At 33.3% G+C, this 17,346-nt stretch overlaps 1 protein-coding gene across 1 annotated transcript; it reads left to right on the top strand.

The window, feature by feature from the left end:
* Positions 1–1,811: 1,811 nt before the first annotated feature.
* LOC110112294 (probable solanesyl-diphosphate synthase 3, chloroplastic) lies at positions 1,812–16,925 on the top strand. The gene is made up of 6 exons (XM_020844468.2): positions 1,812–2,179; positions 2,263–2,393; positions 9,771–9,898; positions 9,982–10,085; positions 16,101–16,228; positions 16,309–16,925. The coding sequence occupies exons 1-6, from the start codon at positions 2,029–2,031 to the stop codon at positions 16,855–16,857; spliced, it is 1,191 nt and encodes a 396-aa protein (XP_020700127.1). The 5' UTR covers positions 1,812–2,028; the 3' UTR covers positions 16,858–16,925.
* Positions 16,926–17,346: the final 421 nt, after the last annotated feature.

Raw genomic sequence — 17,346 nt, 5'->3', positions numbered from 1 at the left:
GAAAACAAAGTTTAGAAGAACCGTAATCGGCAAACGACAGTGGTTAGAAAGAACGTTGTCTAGCAATGGAGGTTGTAAGGACCGTAGTCGTTTGAAGATAGAGGTCAGAGGACCGTAGTCGATGGTCGTGTAGTAGTCCAGCGTTGGTTAGTAGACGGGAATAAGTCCGGCTTTAGTTGATGGACATATAGAAATTTGACGTTAATTGGCAGCCGAGAGGAAGTCTTGAATCAGTCGGTGATCGGTTAGAAGTCTGGCATCAGTTGACAGCATGTGTAAGTTCGACATCAATCGGTTGTCGGGCGAAAGTCCGACGAAGGTCAGTGGTCGGGCGGTGGCCGAGGAGGAGCTCGGTGGCATTCTTATTTCTCGTCCTTACCTCTCTTCTTTCCCTCCTTCTTTAGCCCCCCTTCCATGATGAATGAGGGATCTATTTATAGTTCTTTGAGAGTGTCATGACAAGTAAATAAGATGAAGATCAAGGGTACTTTGGGAGTGGTTTGAATGGACGGCTGATATTGATCCCCTTGATCATGGTTCGTTTGCTGGGCATTTGAATATCTTAATGATATCAGAATTTTAAGATCTTGGGCTCTTTGGATTCATCTCATCAAGCAGCTCGATTTGCCAATAAGCATGTCACATTGAAAAGCGTTTGATTATCTAAATTATGGTTTAAACTCTCCAAATACACTTTGGGTCTTTGATTTGGACTCATTTTGGCTCAGTTTGAGTTTAATTTGGTGTCGTTAGGTTTGTATTTTTGAGACGTTTAGTTCGAATGTAAGTTTGTTGAAATCCGAGTTTGGATGGTCCCATATTTAATTTTGGAAGTTTTCAACTTGATTTTGCCTCAAGAATCGTGCATGATCAATATAATTCTTTGATGATATATCAGAAATAAATAAATAAATGATTGATTAATTAAAATTCTCCGTAAAATCCTTCTCACTATATATTATCAATGAACTTGTAAGAAAATTATCTTTTATATTATTTTGTAATATTTATCTTGGCTGATTTCATTGCTAATGCTGACTTGATAAGCTGTACTTGAATAGTTGGGAAGAATTCATTGGTTGACTTGATGAATATCTCTCGAGTTGAGACCATGCTATCTTGGATTGAATTGGGTTTGCTTATATTTTATTTGAGACCGTTTTTTATTATTATTATTTAAAACAATTTATTTGCACAAAAATTTTTCAAATTAATTTTTTTTTTTGTATAAAAAAAGTTACTTTGGAAAGCAATAATAATGTTATGTAAGTATTAATTATTCTGTGCGGATGCCGAACGTCGTTCAAAGACTAACCAGAATGCGCCAAATCACCCATTCGCTATGTACCACAGTTCGTTACTGCTCGGTACCACGACTCGATACCACTGACATGACTGCCGATAAAAATGTATCCGATCTCCGCAAAAATAATTTCTACCCAAATGAAACTTTAAACTTGAATCCAACTTTTCTGTTGTATAATTATATTAATTTCAATGTATGACTAAAAATCATAGTTCTTAACACCCGCACGATCTTGCCTGCGGAACGCTCTCATAGAAATCAAAAGGTTCTATTTAATTTTATAATGTTACATAGTCACTTTAAACTTTTAGGCTCCATGACCTACGTGGAGAAGCATTTCTCACCCTTCAGTACTCTTCGCCTCTCGGTCGCTACTGTAAACTTCGTGGAGCTCGAGGTTCGCCACCCAACTGATAAGGCTGACCCAGCAAGCAGGCTTCTGTGTGGCGCTCATGGATCCAACTCACACGCTTTTTTCCACCCTCCGAGTATTTAAACCTCCAAACTTCAGCCCCCCGTCATCTGGCCCAGCTCCATTTTGCTATAACAAGCCGCCGACCGCAGGCCAACGACAGCTAACCGCCGACGCCGCCTTAACTCTGACGAGTTTATCATCAAAGCTATGAACTTGCTGGTTTCTGCTCCATTGTGATGTTTCTGAACTAGGCGTGGCCTTTCGGGAACTAAGCAATTGTTTGCTCTTTCGATTGCGTTTTGGGAGGATGTGTTCATTGACTTTCCCCGGTTTGGATCTCAGCAAAAGGAGGTTTGATGCGGTTGGTTTTCTGAGGAGGAGTTGCCAGAGGCCGGAGGGCGGGTTGCTTTATCGGCGCGCGGAAAGTGTTCGATGTAAAGCGTCAGCGGCACAAAATGGTATTTTGCTTCGGAACTTTATTAGTTTTCGCGGGAGAGTGAGATTTTAAGTTCTTGGGTTGATTTTATGTGCGTTTTTGCAGTTGCCATTGGGAGCTCGGGACCTGTTGGCGGTTTACTGGTTTCCGGTGATACTAAGAGTATCATTTCGGTGTCTGATTTACTTGAAGTAATTGCTGATGACCTTCAGAATCTCAACAAAAATTTAAAATCGGTTAGTCCAACTTTCAACCTTTTTCACTGAAAAGGTTCGAACGCTTCCTTTCTTTGATGTTTTAGTTGTTGTTGTTAGCTTATTTGTGTTCTGTTGATCGAGAGAAAAAGTAAAGTAGTCGGCTGTGTTGGGATTGACACGTTAAGTGTACCTTTGCCGGACGTTGCTTTTCCTGTGACTATTACATTTATCCTCCATTATGTGTGAAAGTTCAAATAAAAGGTGTTTATAAAGTTGGAGTCTTTGCGATGAGATGGTGTTTATAAAAACAATCAATTAGTTCCTGTTAGATCAATACATATTTTCTTTGAAAAAGATATACCCTTTTTGTTGTGGTAAAATTTCACTTCAAGAAAGTATTTTGACCATCTTAAATCTTTAATAACAATATACTTTTGAAGACAATGCTTTACCTCGGAGATGTCCTTTTAATCATTCCTAGTAAGATGTCATCAGCATAACAACCGGTATGACAGAGCCTCACGATGCATGCTTGATGAAGATGGAATAATTTGCAATATGCTTATGATGACCAATTTCGACAAGACCAGGTGTAAAAGTTCTTTTAAAATCCATAGATTAACTTTTGAGCAAACATATGTGATTCTCGTCTTGAGAAATATACTTAATGGTTGCTTTGTATAAATTGTCTTATTATGGTCGTCCTAGAGGAAGGTGTTACTTACATCCAATTATAACATTGTATACCTTTGATTGATGGCCATAAATAGGAGAATCTTGATGGTGTTAAGTTTGACAACTTGGAAGAAATTGTCAAAATGCTATATAAAATTGTCTTTTATGAGTTCTTTGATAATCAATTGAACTTTCTATAAATCAATTAAATCATCAAGATGAATTGACAATGAATATCCATCATCAAACAATTAGTTCCATGGAAGGGGGACCACCAAATCCCATATATGTTGAACGAGTATAGAAGACATCTTATCATTCAGCTTGTTTCCAAAGAAGATTCTATACTGCTTTAATGTAATCATCAATGAATTTAGCAAAATATTTTAAGTATACGTGAGTAAGAATAGGAGTAGGATCCCCAATGTTTTAGTGGACTAACTCTTGAGGATGATATTGAAAATTAATGGTAAAGAAGGAAATGACACACGATGGTGATGGACCCACTCACTGACAAAATTATTAAAGTTGGAGAGAGAAAAGGAGAAAAAAAATATGATCTTGAAGTTTGATGGGAGTATTAGTCATCAAGAGTTGACTTTGCTAGCTTTAGTAAAGAAAGTCATGAAACAATTATGTGTCTTTGTAATATAATGATTAGACAATAAGTTCATAGAAAATTGTGGGATTTATTAAATATTTGAAGGAGATGGAGATTTAGAAGGATGTGAAATGCCCTTTCCAGGAATGGGAGAGGGGGAACCATCACTACAATAACAAGTGATAGAGATGAAACTTGTTATCGACTAATTGCCATATCAGAAAAGGCACCTGAATTTAAAACTCAGTGCATTCTAGTAAAGAAAGCAGCAGTGGATCTACAGAAAGATACTTCATTAAAGGGTGAGTGAGATATTTTAGATTATTAAAGCAATTGGTTATAGTCTTCCTTAAAAATAGTATCTTATATGGAGGAAGAAGCACTTGAAGGTGCAGGCAGAGTTGGACAAGTTATGGAAGCATGCTGAGTAATAGTGGGTTTAGAATTCTCCTAACAATATTTAGGAGAATTGTTACAACTCTAATGAGGGCAGGGAGAAACCTCATCCACCAAATCCTTGCCTCTACCACCCCTATCGATAGCAGCCAAGGCTGATAGATTAAGAGTTGAAGTATGAGGAGTGGAGAGCTCAGTGATGCAAAGATTCTGAGAGGGAATAGAGGCAATGTTAAAAATTATGGTGTTTATCAATATATGATATTGCACACCTTGCAGTGGAGGTTGCAAATTGAGCATAGGTGATGCGAAATTCATCTTTTTCACTTTTGCAAAATAGTTGGTTAGTAGGGAAGTGGTGGTATTGAAGTAACTCATCCCATTTTTCTCTTAACATGCTATGCTACTACTAAATTTGCGTATCATTTTATTGGAGAGAAATCTCAGAGCAAAGAGCATAAGCATGAGAGAGAGTATTTTCCTAAAAGTAGTTAGAATGCATAAAATGACATATCTTCTTTGCAGAGTCTTGAACTATGACAATGGAGGCAATTGAATGTTCAAGATTATTAAGAAATCATGTAAGAATGAGGTAGTTGGACAATTGCCATTCGGAAAACTTGATGGTGCCATCACTATCTGTTGAAAAGGCATCAAGATAGTGAATTTATCATGAGAACGAACAAGAAAGTGAAATACTCTTAACCGTTTGGGAAAATTGGTGTCATTAAACTTGATTGTGGTGTCAAAAATAGAGTAGTGATTTGAGTTTGGTGTAGCTAAGCAAGGGGGATTTGACATAACAAGATGCCAGCAATGGAGAGGTTGATTGTGTGATGTTGTTAGATTCAAGATTTGGCAGGGTTATTGTGCTAAAGATGAGGGTTGTGATGACACAATGAATATGGTTGTGATAGGAAACAATCGGAAAAAAAGAAATAATTGTTGAAATCAGAATTTCAACGGATTAACCAACCATATTTTTAGGTTTTTATGGATGAAAACACAATAAAAACACTATTGATTGCTAGGAGATGAAAAGAAATAGAGATACAAATGATCCTCTATTCGAGAGGAGGATCAATCTCTCCAAATCTCTCTAGATGCCGCTAGAGCCCTAGACACCAATGAGAACTCAGAAATTAGCCATTAAAAAGATGCCCTAACCATAATACAAACTCCTACTTAAAGCAAAAAAAAAAAAAAAATCAAACATAGAATTAACACCAAATGATTAAACAGCTCTCAAGTAATTAACCCTAGACAACGGACCCCACCCCAAGGGGGGCAGAATCAGTAGCCTGCGAATTAGGCTTGCGTTTGCTATACTGCAGGAGCTGGCCCACGGTTTGGGCCGGTTGGATCGGTCCCTCCTAGATCGGTCTAATCGTATCAGGTTGCATGCAAGCTTATGGTGTACATAACAATGATGTGAGAAGATGTTTGACCATGTTATGTTGTAGATTGGTGCATGGTTATAATGAAGAGGGAGAATGATGCTAGGAGGGAGAGGGTATGTGTGATGCCCCATAATCTAAATTGAAAGAATTATTCTTATTTTTTAATAAAAAACAATCAAAACAATCTAATATCATCTACCAGTTATAAACAACAAAATATATTTTATAATTTAAAACATCAATATACACATATATATTATTCATTTCTAAAAATTATATACACTACTCAGGATTTATACAATCATATCATTCTATCCTTAGTACAAAAGAGAAAAAAAAAGAACATGAAGAATCCTGACCAACCTCATTTATGCTCCCTTACCTTAACCTAAAATCATTTAACCACATGTAATGAATTTAAAAAGCCTAACAGGTCACCAAAAACTATAACTGAATTCAAAGCACGACAAAGTAGTAATATGCATGTCAATAATCAAATCATAACTGTTACATTCATATGATCATTGAATCAATACATAAACAATAAAATTTATATGTAGTAGTAGTGGAATCAATAAACAGTAAATACTACAATACATAAGCCTATAAAGTAGTAAACCAGTACGAGTGTCAAATTTATAAAGCAATCATCGTATTCGTAATATGAACTAGTAAAGAAATCATATAAAGCATCAAACCAAAACTTCAATAAAAACAGTTGAAATTGAATCAATGCAATAAAATAATATCGAAATAAACACATGTTATCCAGTTATTCTATATCACGTGCTCATTATGTCATATGTCTAATATCAGTATTAAAAAAAAAAGTTTAATATCAATATAGTGAATTAGTAGCTATAAATAGTATCAATATCTTTACTGCAAGAGTAGTAGAATAATGCAATAACAGTAAATCCGTGCAATAACAATAAATTCGTACAATAATAAGAACAATGTTTCAAAAATATTCATTTTAGTAGTCACATTAAACAAGTAAGAAATTCTAGCTATCACGATGTTTTTCAGTATTGTATTAGTATCAGTAAACCGTTGACTCCGTAAATGAGTTATCTATCCTTGCTCATCAGCACAAGTTCATCTTCTTATAACTACTAATCAGTATCACGTAAATCAGTAGAGGATAACACCAAACCACAGTATTTAAAGGAAAGCTCGTCGACCCACCATCCCGTACAGGTCAATCAATCTCCAACGAACAGGTCTACTAGTATTTATTTGTCTTTTACATATACATTATTATTACAGTACTATAACAATAATCTCAATCACATATCCACATTCATTTTCAATGCATTGCAGTAAATAATACATAATTGAGCTTAATTAAAAAAAATGTCAAAAGATCATAATGGTAGACAACAAAAAATCTTATTAGACAAAAAATATACATTTTCAGAAATTACCAAAATACCATGAATTGTATAAAACGATGTTTAAAGACTTTTTATTATGATATACTACTATTTTTAGACGTCAAAATAAATTTTTGGATAAACAAAAATCTCTCACCCAGTGAAAAATCTCAAATAAATATTCAAAATGCTCATAATCACAATCTCTATAACATATAAAAAGTTATGCGGTGAAAGTTTTGCCAATACAAATGTATTCACGTTTTTCGGTAACAGAAACACAAATTTGATAAAAAAAATGACAAAAATTTAAAATCTTTGAAATTACAAATAGGCTAAAGGTTCCTTACAATGAGACAAATAAATATCCCAACTAGCCCGACTAACGAAAATCGCTCCATGGCCTCTAAATCTTAACTTTTCTTTTCATCTCTCCTCATTTTTTTCTCTAAATACTCTAAAGCATTCTTTGTCAGCTGAATTAGAGAGGAGAAAAGGTTTTAATAAAGTTTATAATTAGTGAGTTAGAATATTTTTAATAAAATAATATTTTCATATTATATTATTAATTTAATAAATTTCTTTAGTATAAAATTCAAATAAATCATTTTAGGAGTTTAAATATTACAGAAAAATATCCATAAAATAAAACATATTATTTAGAAAATATCGGTGAAATCGGTTTACAAAAAGGATACCTGAAGGTCCCGAAATCCTCACTTGTAACAACAGGTACTAATTCCTTAAGGATTTTCACTGGTGCCCAAAAATTACGAAAAAAATTGTGTACGTAAAATATTGCAATCAAAATACTATGGTGAAGACGGTTTGCGATTTGAAGTCATAATGATTTCAGAAAAAATCGGCAAAGTCAAAAGAAGGGCTATTACAGTATGCTAGGAGGGAGAGGGGGTGCTAGGGAGAAATCCTTTCATTTGTATGTTAAACACTAGATATCTACCCGTTAAGAATGGGGAAACGTGTACTATGTTTAGTGTATACCCAACTAAACACACAACTCTCTCCAAATATAGAGGACTTTTATGTTTTACTATTTTCTTATGTTAATAATTCTAATAATATTTATTTTTATTAAGTATAAATGCCAAAATGCTGCTTCTCAATTTGACATCTCGAAGACATTAAAATCATAAGAAATATTTGTTAATCAAACTTCTTCAATGACTTCCATAAAATCACATTTGGTATTCCAAAACTTGTTGATATTGATAAGTGAACTGAATGGATGTTATTGTGGAAAATATTTTAGTGGAAACCTAAGAGAAGCATCTTTAGCTTGTACGCTGGAATGATTACTTCCTTCTATGATAACTAATTTATGAAGTATTGATGATTCAAAATCAAGAGTGGGTCTGTGGGGATTTTTTTAACAAAATAGTATTTTGGAAAATAACTAATTTATCATTTAATGAAAAAGCACAACACAAAGCAATAACAAAACATTGCTAAATGAAAAAAACTAAAAATAAAATACATCAACAAGTCTAGAAGACCAGGGGTTATATTAAAATGGCTAACTTACAGCCTTGTATATTTTGGAGAGCATATATTAGTTGAAATTTCTTGTCTAGATCCTTATTGCTAGAAATGTTACCATTAGAAATAACATAAAGATAATCAATATCACGTACTCGTATCCCCAACAAGGAGAAGCAAATAACCTCAGAAGAGGTAGGATCATTGATATTGATTTTAACAGTGAACTTAATGGCATACTTTTCTTAAGGATGGAAAAGGATTAGGAGTTAAGGTTAGTACCTTCTAGGTGCAATTAATCATAAAGAAAGAATAGAAATCCTTAAGGAATTCGACCAATCCTAATAAATTGTTGGGCTGATTTTTAATAGCAAAACTAGATCCATAAGATGATGAAAATAGAAGAATAAAGCATGAAAGAGAATTTAGGATAGTAGAAGAAGATTAATAAACTAGATGATTAACATTTTTTTATTAGAGTAAGCTGCTAGATGGAAAGAAAAACTAGACAGTGAAAACTGTTTTTAATGAGAGAGTTCTCTTGGTCAGTCTTGCTTGGAATTGTATAGTTCCCCTTTGGCCAATTGCCTCCACATTGAACCATCCTTCCTTGAGATAAGAGTCTTAGGTAATGAGCGAAACTAGTGAGAGAATTGCTCCAGTCGAGGGAGAAAGAAACAATTTCTGGAATAGACGTGGTTGGATGGAGCGATAGAGAGGAGAGAGCTAGCAGTGCAATTTTATTATGAACAAGCATAATAGAAGCTTACAGGATTCCTCCTATTTAAAGACATAGGAGATATATAATAATTAACAACTTTGAAGAGGTTTAACAAGTAGATAAGCGAGATGTATGTATATGTATGTAAAAGTCTTATACTTTTTTTGCTTTTGGAGATAAAGATTTTTTTTTTATTTTTCTTCTTTTTTTGGAGGTAAAGATTGGAATAGGAGAGAGTTCATTATATCCTACATTTTGATAAGGGTAGGATTATCTGGTTGGTCCATTCTCGCTGACTTGGCAACTCTTGGTGACATGGCACTGCCGGATACTTGTAGCCTCCTATTATTAGTTCAAGCCGGTTTTGGCCGGTTCGTTGTTAGCCCGGTTCTTAGATAGGACCGAACCGGCTGTAAGACCGGTTCACGGTTGAACCGGTCAAACCGGCCGGTCCGGTCCGGTTTTCAAAACAATGGTCTGCACAATCCTTGCATAATAAGGAGTTTTCTTTAGATTTGACTCGAAGTGCACAACAATTTGTACTATCCAAAGATTTTAATCGAAAAAGAAAACGTGCCCATGCCCTAGTCTCTTTGATCGATAACTCTCCACCTGCCATTAGTACACCTCTTAATTTGGTAGGCGGTGGCCGTTTGGTCCTAAACTATCAGTTACAATATTGCCGAAATATAGGATTATCCATATGTTTTGTCGCCTCAAGTATTTATCTGACAATCTTTTCTCGATTAGATTATTGGTGCAGAAAATCCTGTTTTGGCATCTGCGGCAGAACAGATATTTGGTGCTGGAGGAAAGAGGCTAAGACCAGCTTTAGTTTTCTTAGCATCAAGAGCAACTGCTGAAATTGCTGGGTTGAAGTAAGTTATTCTTATAGTTTGCTACTCCATGATAGGGGGAAACCCAATTTAGATGATTTATTCTTGCATCATTGGCAATGCAGGGAATTAAGGACACAACACCAGCGTTTGGCAGAAATAATTGAAATGATTCATACAGCAAGTTTGATACATGATGATGTGCTAGATGATAGTGGAATACGAAGAGGTAGCTTTCCTCTATTAGTTTATAAAAGTTGTCCTTGTTATGGTTGTAACCTGATTATTGACACTTGCATTATGGCCACAAGAAATAGCAGCATAAGTTTGACACTTCATGCTGTAAATAATTGTCAAATTAGCTGGCAATTTAATGCTCAGTAGTCTTATGGTTCAAATGGAACACTTGAGATCTTAAAATATTGACTCTCTGGTGGATAATAGGTTTTAGGTTCTATTAACCAGACCAATCAGGAATAAAAAAAAAATCTATTGTCATTAACATGTTGTTGACCTCTAACAAACCGTCAACCCACGACTCCTCGTCACCCGTAACTCCCTCACGTTCTCGACTCCTCAAAATCGAAGATGCTGCTCATTCGAGTGCACACATAGAAGCCGAAGCTCGACTGCTGCTCTCGATCTCCTCTGATGCTCGCGACTCCCGCCTGTTCACGAAAGCCTGCTCCAAAACAAACCTAATTTAAACAATAAAAAACTTTAATTTAATTAAACAAATTAATTTAAAATTGAACATTTCAATTAATTTGATAATTAATTAACCTAATTGAATACCTGATTAATTAATTTAAAAATAAAACTAAAATTCAATTTTAAACTAAAGTTTAACTAATTTATTAATTTAAAACCAAATAAAAACTTTAATTAATTAAAAAACTTAATTAAAATTAAAAATTTAATTAATTTAAAATTTAATGAAAAAAATTAAAACTTTAATTTAATTAACTAATATTTAATTAATGAAACAATTAATTGAATTTAAACATTTAAAATGAATTAAATTAATTGAGCAACCAAATCTTAAATTTAAATAATAATTAAATTAAATTAATTAAATAATTTTAAAATATATTTTAAATAACGAACCAAGCAGTTATTTTTAATTTAAAATTAAAATTTGAAACCAACTAAATTAACAAAAAACTTAAAAAATGCAAGTAGAAGAACTAACAGGGGAGAGCCACTCGGGTGAACTTTTACATTTTTGAATCAAACAATAAAAACACATAAAATGAATATTTGCACTATACAACCTAAGTACAACGCACACCAACTAACGTCAAACTCCTAAAACTAAAGAGAACACTAAAACTGAAAGAAAGCTCCAAAACCCTTAGCAAACTTAAATCCCTCTAGCTCCTGGCAAACCCTACAGCTGCAAGCTCCAGCTCTTGCAACTGCTATCCACGAATACCTGCAAACAAGTTAACAAAACTAGTACTGAAAAGAATAAAACTAGTAGTGGAAAGAATAAAACTAGTACTGGAAGAAGGAAAGCTAGTACTGGAAAAGAAACAAAACTGCTACTGTAGGCAAGGCTAGTACTGAAGCAAAACTATTCAGAAGAGCTAGTATTGAAAGGAAAGTTGCTATTGTAGGCAAAACATGACACTAGTATGGGTGTCAAGACAATGAAGTTTGTAAAACTATGTATATACTGCTAAATCTCCCGCTAAGCTAACCTAAAACTCTAGCAACTTCTAATAGAGGAGTAAGTCCGACTTTAATTAATGTGTTAGGGGAAAACCCTAGGTAAAAGTGACCTAACCCTAAATAATACATTCAAGCCACCTCTATAGAGGTCATTAGTCCCACTTTAATTAGGGTGTTAGGAAAAATTTTTCTATAACAAATAATACATCCCTGATAACCCGGGTCACCTCTAATAGAGGTCATATGACCGCTATATGGGCTACTTCTAATAGAAGCAGTAAGACCCACACGTTAGGTTAAGTCTCTAGGTAAAAGTAACATAACCTTAAATCCCAACTATGGGCTACTTTCAATAAAAACAGTAAGACCCAACATTTTAAGCCTAATGGGCTACTTCTAAATGAAGTCGTAAGACCTGTTATATAGACTACTTCTAAATGAATCCGTAAGACTCGTTATCTGGGCTACTTCTAAACGAAGCCGTAAGACCCATTACATGAGCTACTTTTAATAAAAATTTAATTCCTCGACCTCAAATCTAAATCAAACAACTGGGTAACATCTAAATGAAGTTATAAATCTCAAACTAAATTAAATACTGGGTATTCTAATAGATATAAACCCCAAACCATGATCAAATTAAAATTCACACCTATCTACTTCAGTTTATTCAGGATCATTGAGAGGAGGAAACCCATGATTGCTAATTAGATTCCCTGGTTATTATGATCGACGATCGCTAGTGTTGGTAAACTGAAAGCTACGATATATCCAGGATGACGGAACCATGGGATCTTGATTGGGTCTACCTCCTTTCCCCCCAAAACTAAAATTAAAACTATTGCACGTCTAAATATCTATTCATCCTTAGTTGAAAGTTCTCTTCTATGCGTTAGAAGGGGTAATTTATAATAAGGGCTTGCGCTCATTAAAAAAATGGAACCCCAAAACTAAATAAATTTAAAATCCAATCTACATCGGAGGAAATGAGTCCTTAAGCTTGAGAAAGCAGGGTTCGTGTCGTAGCACCATCTTTTCCTGAGCGAACATATGTTTTCATCAAGCTTTAAGCTATGTGGTTGAAATGAGTTTTTTGGTAGTCTTCATATTCCTTAGGATCTTGTATCACTATCATGCTATCTAGTCTTATGTATTTTTTTCTTTTTTCTCTGACAATTCTTGGTAGTTTTCTTTGATACACTTGTATCATTTTTTGGTTATAAAATTTTTCTTAAAAATATTTTTGCTAGTGCTTCTAATTCCATTCAAGTTTCACACAAGTGAGAATCTATTTGTGTTGATTAAATTATAATTCCTAATTGATTTTATGTGGTTAAATTTTTTTGCTAATTCATTCGGATTTATTCAATCATTAAATTATCCCTCAAGTTTTAATTTTAGTATTTATTGTTTAAATTTATAGAAAACAAGTTTTTGACTCATTTTGTGGTTGTGATATATGGAATCCTAATAAAGAAAAGAAAAAGGATATATGGAATCCTAATTTCTTTTTCATTATTAACATGCATGTAATCATTATGGTTGCCTTAGACAACTTTAACCTTGATCCATCCATCATTAAATTGGTAATATTTTAGCTTATGGTACCGTTGCATCATCATGTCAACGTAATGTATGATATATTAGTTAGGTCAGTAACTAAATTAATAATACTACAATTTAAACATGATAGTGTATGTTGTGGTTTTAGAATGACACATAATAACTATCATGATATTTAGAAATGAATTCCTAGATTAGATGGACGGTACAATCTTAAGAAATTTTTAGAATGATTTAGAAGGATTTTTTTCTTAATACAATGTCTGATTCTTGAAAAATTAAATGTACCAAATCCAAATTAGGAAGACCTATTCAATCATTTTGGCAAAATGTTGTTACGTCGTCATGGGTTGATATCAAACTTAATCTTAAAGAACAATACTTGTCATTTGGCATATGTATTGATCAACTGCATGATTAATTTACATGTAATGTAATGTACATGCTTTAGTGTTTTGCAAAGTTTACAAGTATTGTAGTTAAACATTATTTTCCCTTATATTATTTTGTTATTATTATTTGTTTCATAAAAGTCTTAAACAATAAATTTTGGATGAATTAAGCTAAAATTCATCAAAAATATTGCATGAGGTTTCATTTATATCCTTAGATATTAAGGAATGATAAAAATATTCTTCTATTAGGATTTTTGCACCCTTGCATATTCGCAAGGAGCATTTAAAAATATTTCATCTAAAACCTAATTCCATTGTAAGAATTATGCATAATTGAGTACGATTTTTTCAAAGATACACTCATTCGTGAATATGCTTTTAAAGATATTTTGTATTTAAAAAATGATTTGCATTTGCATTTTGAATTTACATTTGATGATTTTGAATCCGAATGTGCATGCATATTAAAATATTTTATTAAATCTGAATCTATACTCAAACAAGGGCCGATTTGAGTTTTAAAGGGAAATTGAGCATTACATAATATTTAAGCTTAAATTTTAGACTAGATTTAAAGTTGAATGAATCATATCCATTGTAGTTAGATGGGCCGATTGAGCAATTTGAAAATATAATTCTTGATGCATATTTTGTTTACATTATTCTTTGAGGAATGATCAGAGATTTTATCTTTGGTTTTTTTGATTTAGTGACATACAAATTCATAGAAAGAACCTTATAGAGAGAGAGAGAGTTAGGCAGTATTAATATTTTAAAAAATTTATTAATGTCGACTGCCTTAAAACAAATCAAAGTTTAAAATTTTATCAATTTGGTCAAATTCTTGATGTGCATAATTCTCCAGAACTATGTTTTAGGCCATTTTGCTTAGTTTTCTTTAAAAAGATTATCCATCCGTATGGACATATCATTATTGTGTAGTTTGTTGATTTGAAATTTGTTAACAATTCATTTTCTAAGATTTAGTTATAGATCATTATTAGTATTCCTTATGATGCATATTAATATTTTAGCATTTTATTACTTCACTCTATTATTCACATGGTTCATATGTTTTTTATGGATTTCATGAGAATATTTATAAAAAATTGGCTAATAAGTATGATAATAACAAGCTTTTCGCTAATATGAATAAGAGATATGCAAAGTTTAAACCTAATAATGAAGTAATGGTTCATTGCAAATTGATTAGCGGTTGTCCCTCTTGTTTTGGGACTATAATAACTTATATATTCATTATTATAATGTTATTGCGGATATTTCTTAGGTGTTTCCCTAGATATTCAAATTGGGGATTCTACTTTTGTTTGCCAAAAAAAAAAAATCTATTGCGTAGCTATTTTAAATTATTATTATTTGGATAAGGTCTAAAATCTGAAGTTGATATTTTTTGGAATCAGATTGTTCTAATTTTATGCCAACCGTATCTAATAACCTAGGGATGAGAATTCTATAAATAGATATTCTTAGGTATGTAAATAATCTTTAATTGGATAAAAGTTTCTACTTCCATTTTCAATCTTATAGGTGTAAGTTGGACGTGTGATTGATTCATGCGCAGTACAATACGGCTATCTAGTTGCTAAGAAAATCATTTCCTTGTGCCATCATGAGATTTGTATTTCTTATTTTTGTGAATTTTTCCTTGACCTAAATTCTTCTGTATATTTTGTTAATGGCTTGCTAGTGCTTTTGATTTAGTTCAAATTTGACATCCATGAATCTATTTATCATGATTAAATTACAATTGTACATTGATTTTACATTGTTTAAATCTCTTTCTAATTTCTTTAAATTTATTCGATAATTACATTTTTTGCTTGGATTATAATTCTCATATTTGTTGTTTATATTTAAAGAAAGCAAGCTTTTTGCTTATTTAGTAGTTTGTGATATGCAAATAATATTTTTTTTGTATGATTTACATATATCACATCATTCTAGTTGCATTTAGAAACTCTATCCTTGAGCTCCCATTCCTTATAAAGTGTTGTTGAAATATGAAATAGGGAATCAACAACTAATTCTTAAGGTTCAAATTGCTATTTATCAGGCTTTTTATTTGTATGTTTTATATGCGCTTTTTGAGAAGTATGCGATCAAAGTCCTTTTGTAAATGAAATTGTACTGATAGTTGATGAAAAGATTCTATGGCATTATGGGCTCCAAAATTTTGTGCCCCGGCCTCTCCGTGGACACCCTCTCTTTTTCTTCTTTTTCGGTTCGGTTTTTCGGGTCGTCATGGAGAGTTTTAACGAGTAGGTTCCAGGGTAAATTTTCAGAAGGAAGATTGGGTTTGAAATAAGACACTTGCTAGAGATTTCACCCTCATTTTGCGAGGACCTTAGATCTGAGTTCATGTTTTTTCATAGGCGCAAGCCCCTATAGTTAATTACTCCTGATAACTTGAGAGAACTTTCAATTAAAACCCCATGACACTTATTGGATACCTATCCTTCGTAATCATCTCATAAAAGAATGCTATCCACAAAAATCTTTACTGCCAGACAAAAAAGTCTGCTTCATCAGAAAAACTTCTTGTACTATCCTTGAACTAGTGACAGAGTTGAGTAATTATCCATTATCCGCAGGAAAGAAAACAATTCACCAAATTTATGGAACTCGTGTGGCCGTCCTAGCAGGAGACTTCATGTTTGCTCATTCTTCTTGGTACCTTGCCAACCTTGAGAACCTTGAAGTCATCAAGCTCATCAGTCAAGTAGGTTTCCCAAGTTATAATTTTTGTTTTCATTTTTCATAACCACAAGTTTATTCTGAAATAACAACCATTCTTCTCAGGTCATCAAGGATTTTGCCAGTGGTGAAATAAAGCAAGCCTCAAGTCTTTTCGACTGTGATCTTTCTCTTGAAGACTATATGCTCAAAAGCTACTATAAAACTGCCTCTCTGGTTGCAGCAAGCACAAAATCTGCAGCCATTTTCAGTGAAGTTGATTGCAGTATTTGTGAACAAATGTATGAATATGGGAAGAACCTGGGCTTATCCTTCCAGGTTGTGGATGACATTCTGGACTTCACACAATCGTCAGAGCAGCTCGGCAAGCCCGCCGCGAGCGACCTTGCCAAGGGGAACCTTACTGCTCCAGTTATTTTTGCTTTAGAAAAGGAACCCAAACTAAGAGAGATTATTGATTCTGAATTCAGTGAGGTAGGTTCTTTGGACACTGCAATTGATTTAGTACTGAAATCTGGGGGGGTAGACAGAGCACAGGCTCTTGCAAAGGAGAAAGCTGAATTAGCTATTCAAAACCTTAATTGCCTTCCACATAGCCGTTACAAATCTTCTTTGGAAGGAATAGTTAAATATAACCTTGAAAGGATAGATTAGAAATGTCATTTATTCAATTGATCAGAAGCTGTAGAAGTTGAATAAATAAAGAAATAAATGTAATTTGAAATGCTAAGTAATTATGAGGAAATTCTAAATGGGACATGAAATCTAATACAAAGAGAGCTTAATATTTGTGGGCAGCTCTTTTTTTTTTTTTTTTTTCTGCAGCTTCAGTTTTTTGTTATCAAGTTGATCATATCATCTTTAATGCAGCTTTGGCGAATTGGTCGGGTTGTCGAGATTAACACGTATCATGTTCGAAGGTTAATGTTCGAGTTAAATGACTTATATTTGTGTTAAAAAATTATATGATTCATATAATATGTGGGTCAAATATGTTGCGTTTAGGTTAAGTTGCATGTGTTCGGGTAAATATTTTGGCCCTTATGATAAATGGGTTAAGTTCTTATTGAATCAATTTCGGGTCAAACCCAAATCTGACCCGCCAACCTGAATTGACCTTCGAAGTTAGGCAAGATAAAGGTA

The sequence above is a fragment of the Dendrobium catenatum genome, unplaced genomic scaffold (genome assembly GCF_001605985.2).
Source record: "Dendrobium catenatum unplaced genomic scaffold, ASM160598v2 fragScaff_scaffold_8, whole genome shotgun sequence".
Classification (NCBI taxonomy): Eukaryota; Viridiplantae; Streptophyta; class Magnoliopsida; order Asparagales; family Orchidaceae; genus Dendrobium; species Dendrobium catenatum.
Note: the sequence above shows the minus strand (reverse complement) of the source record. Positions and strands in the feature narration are given on the sequence as shown.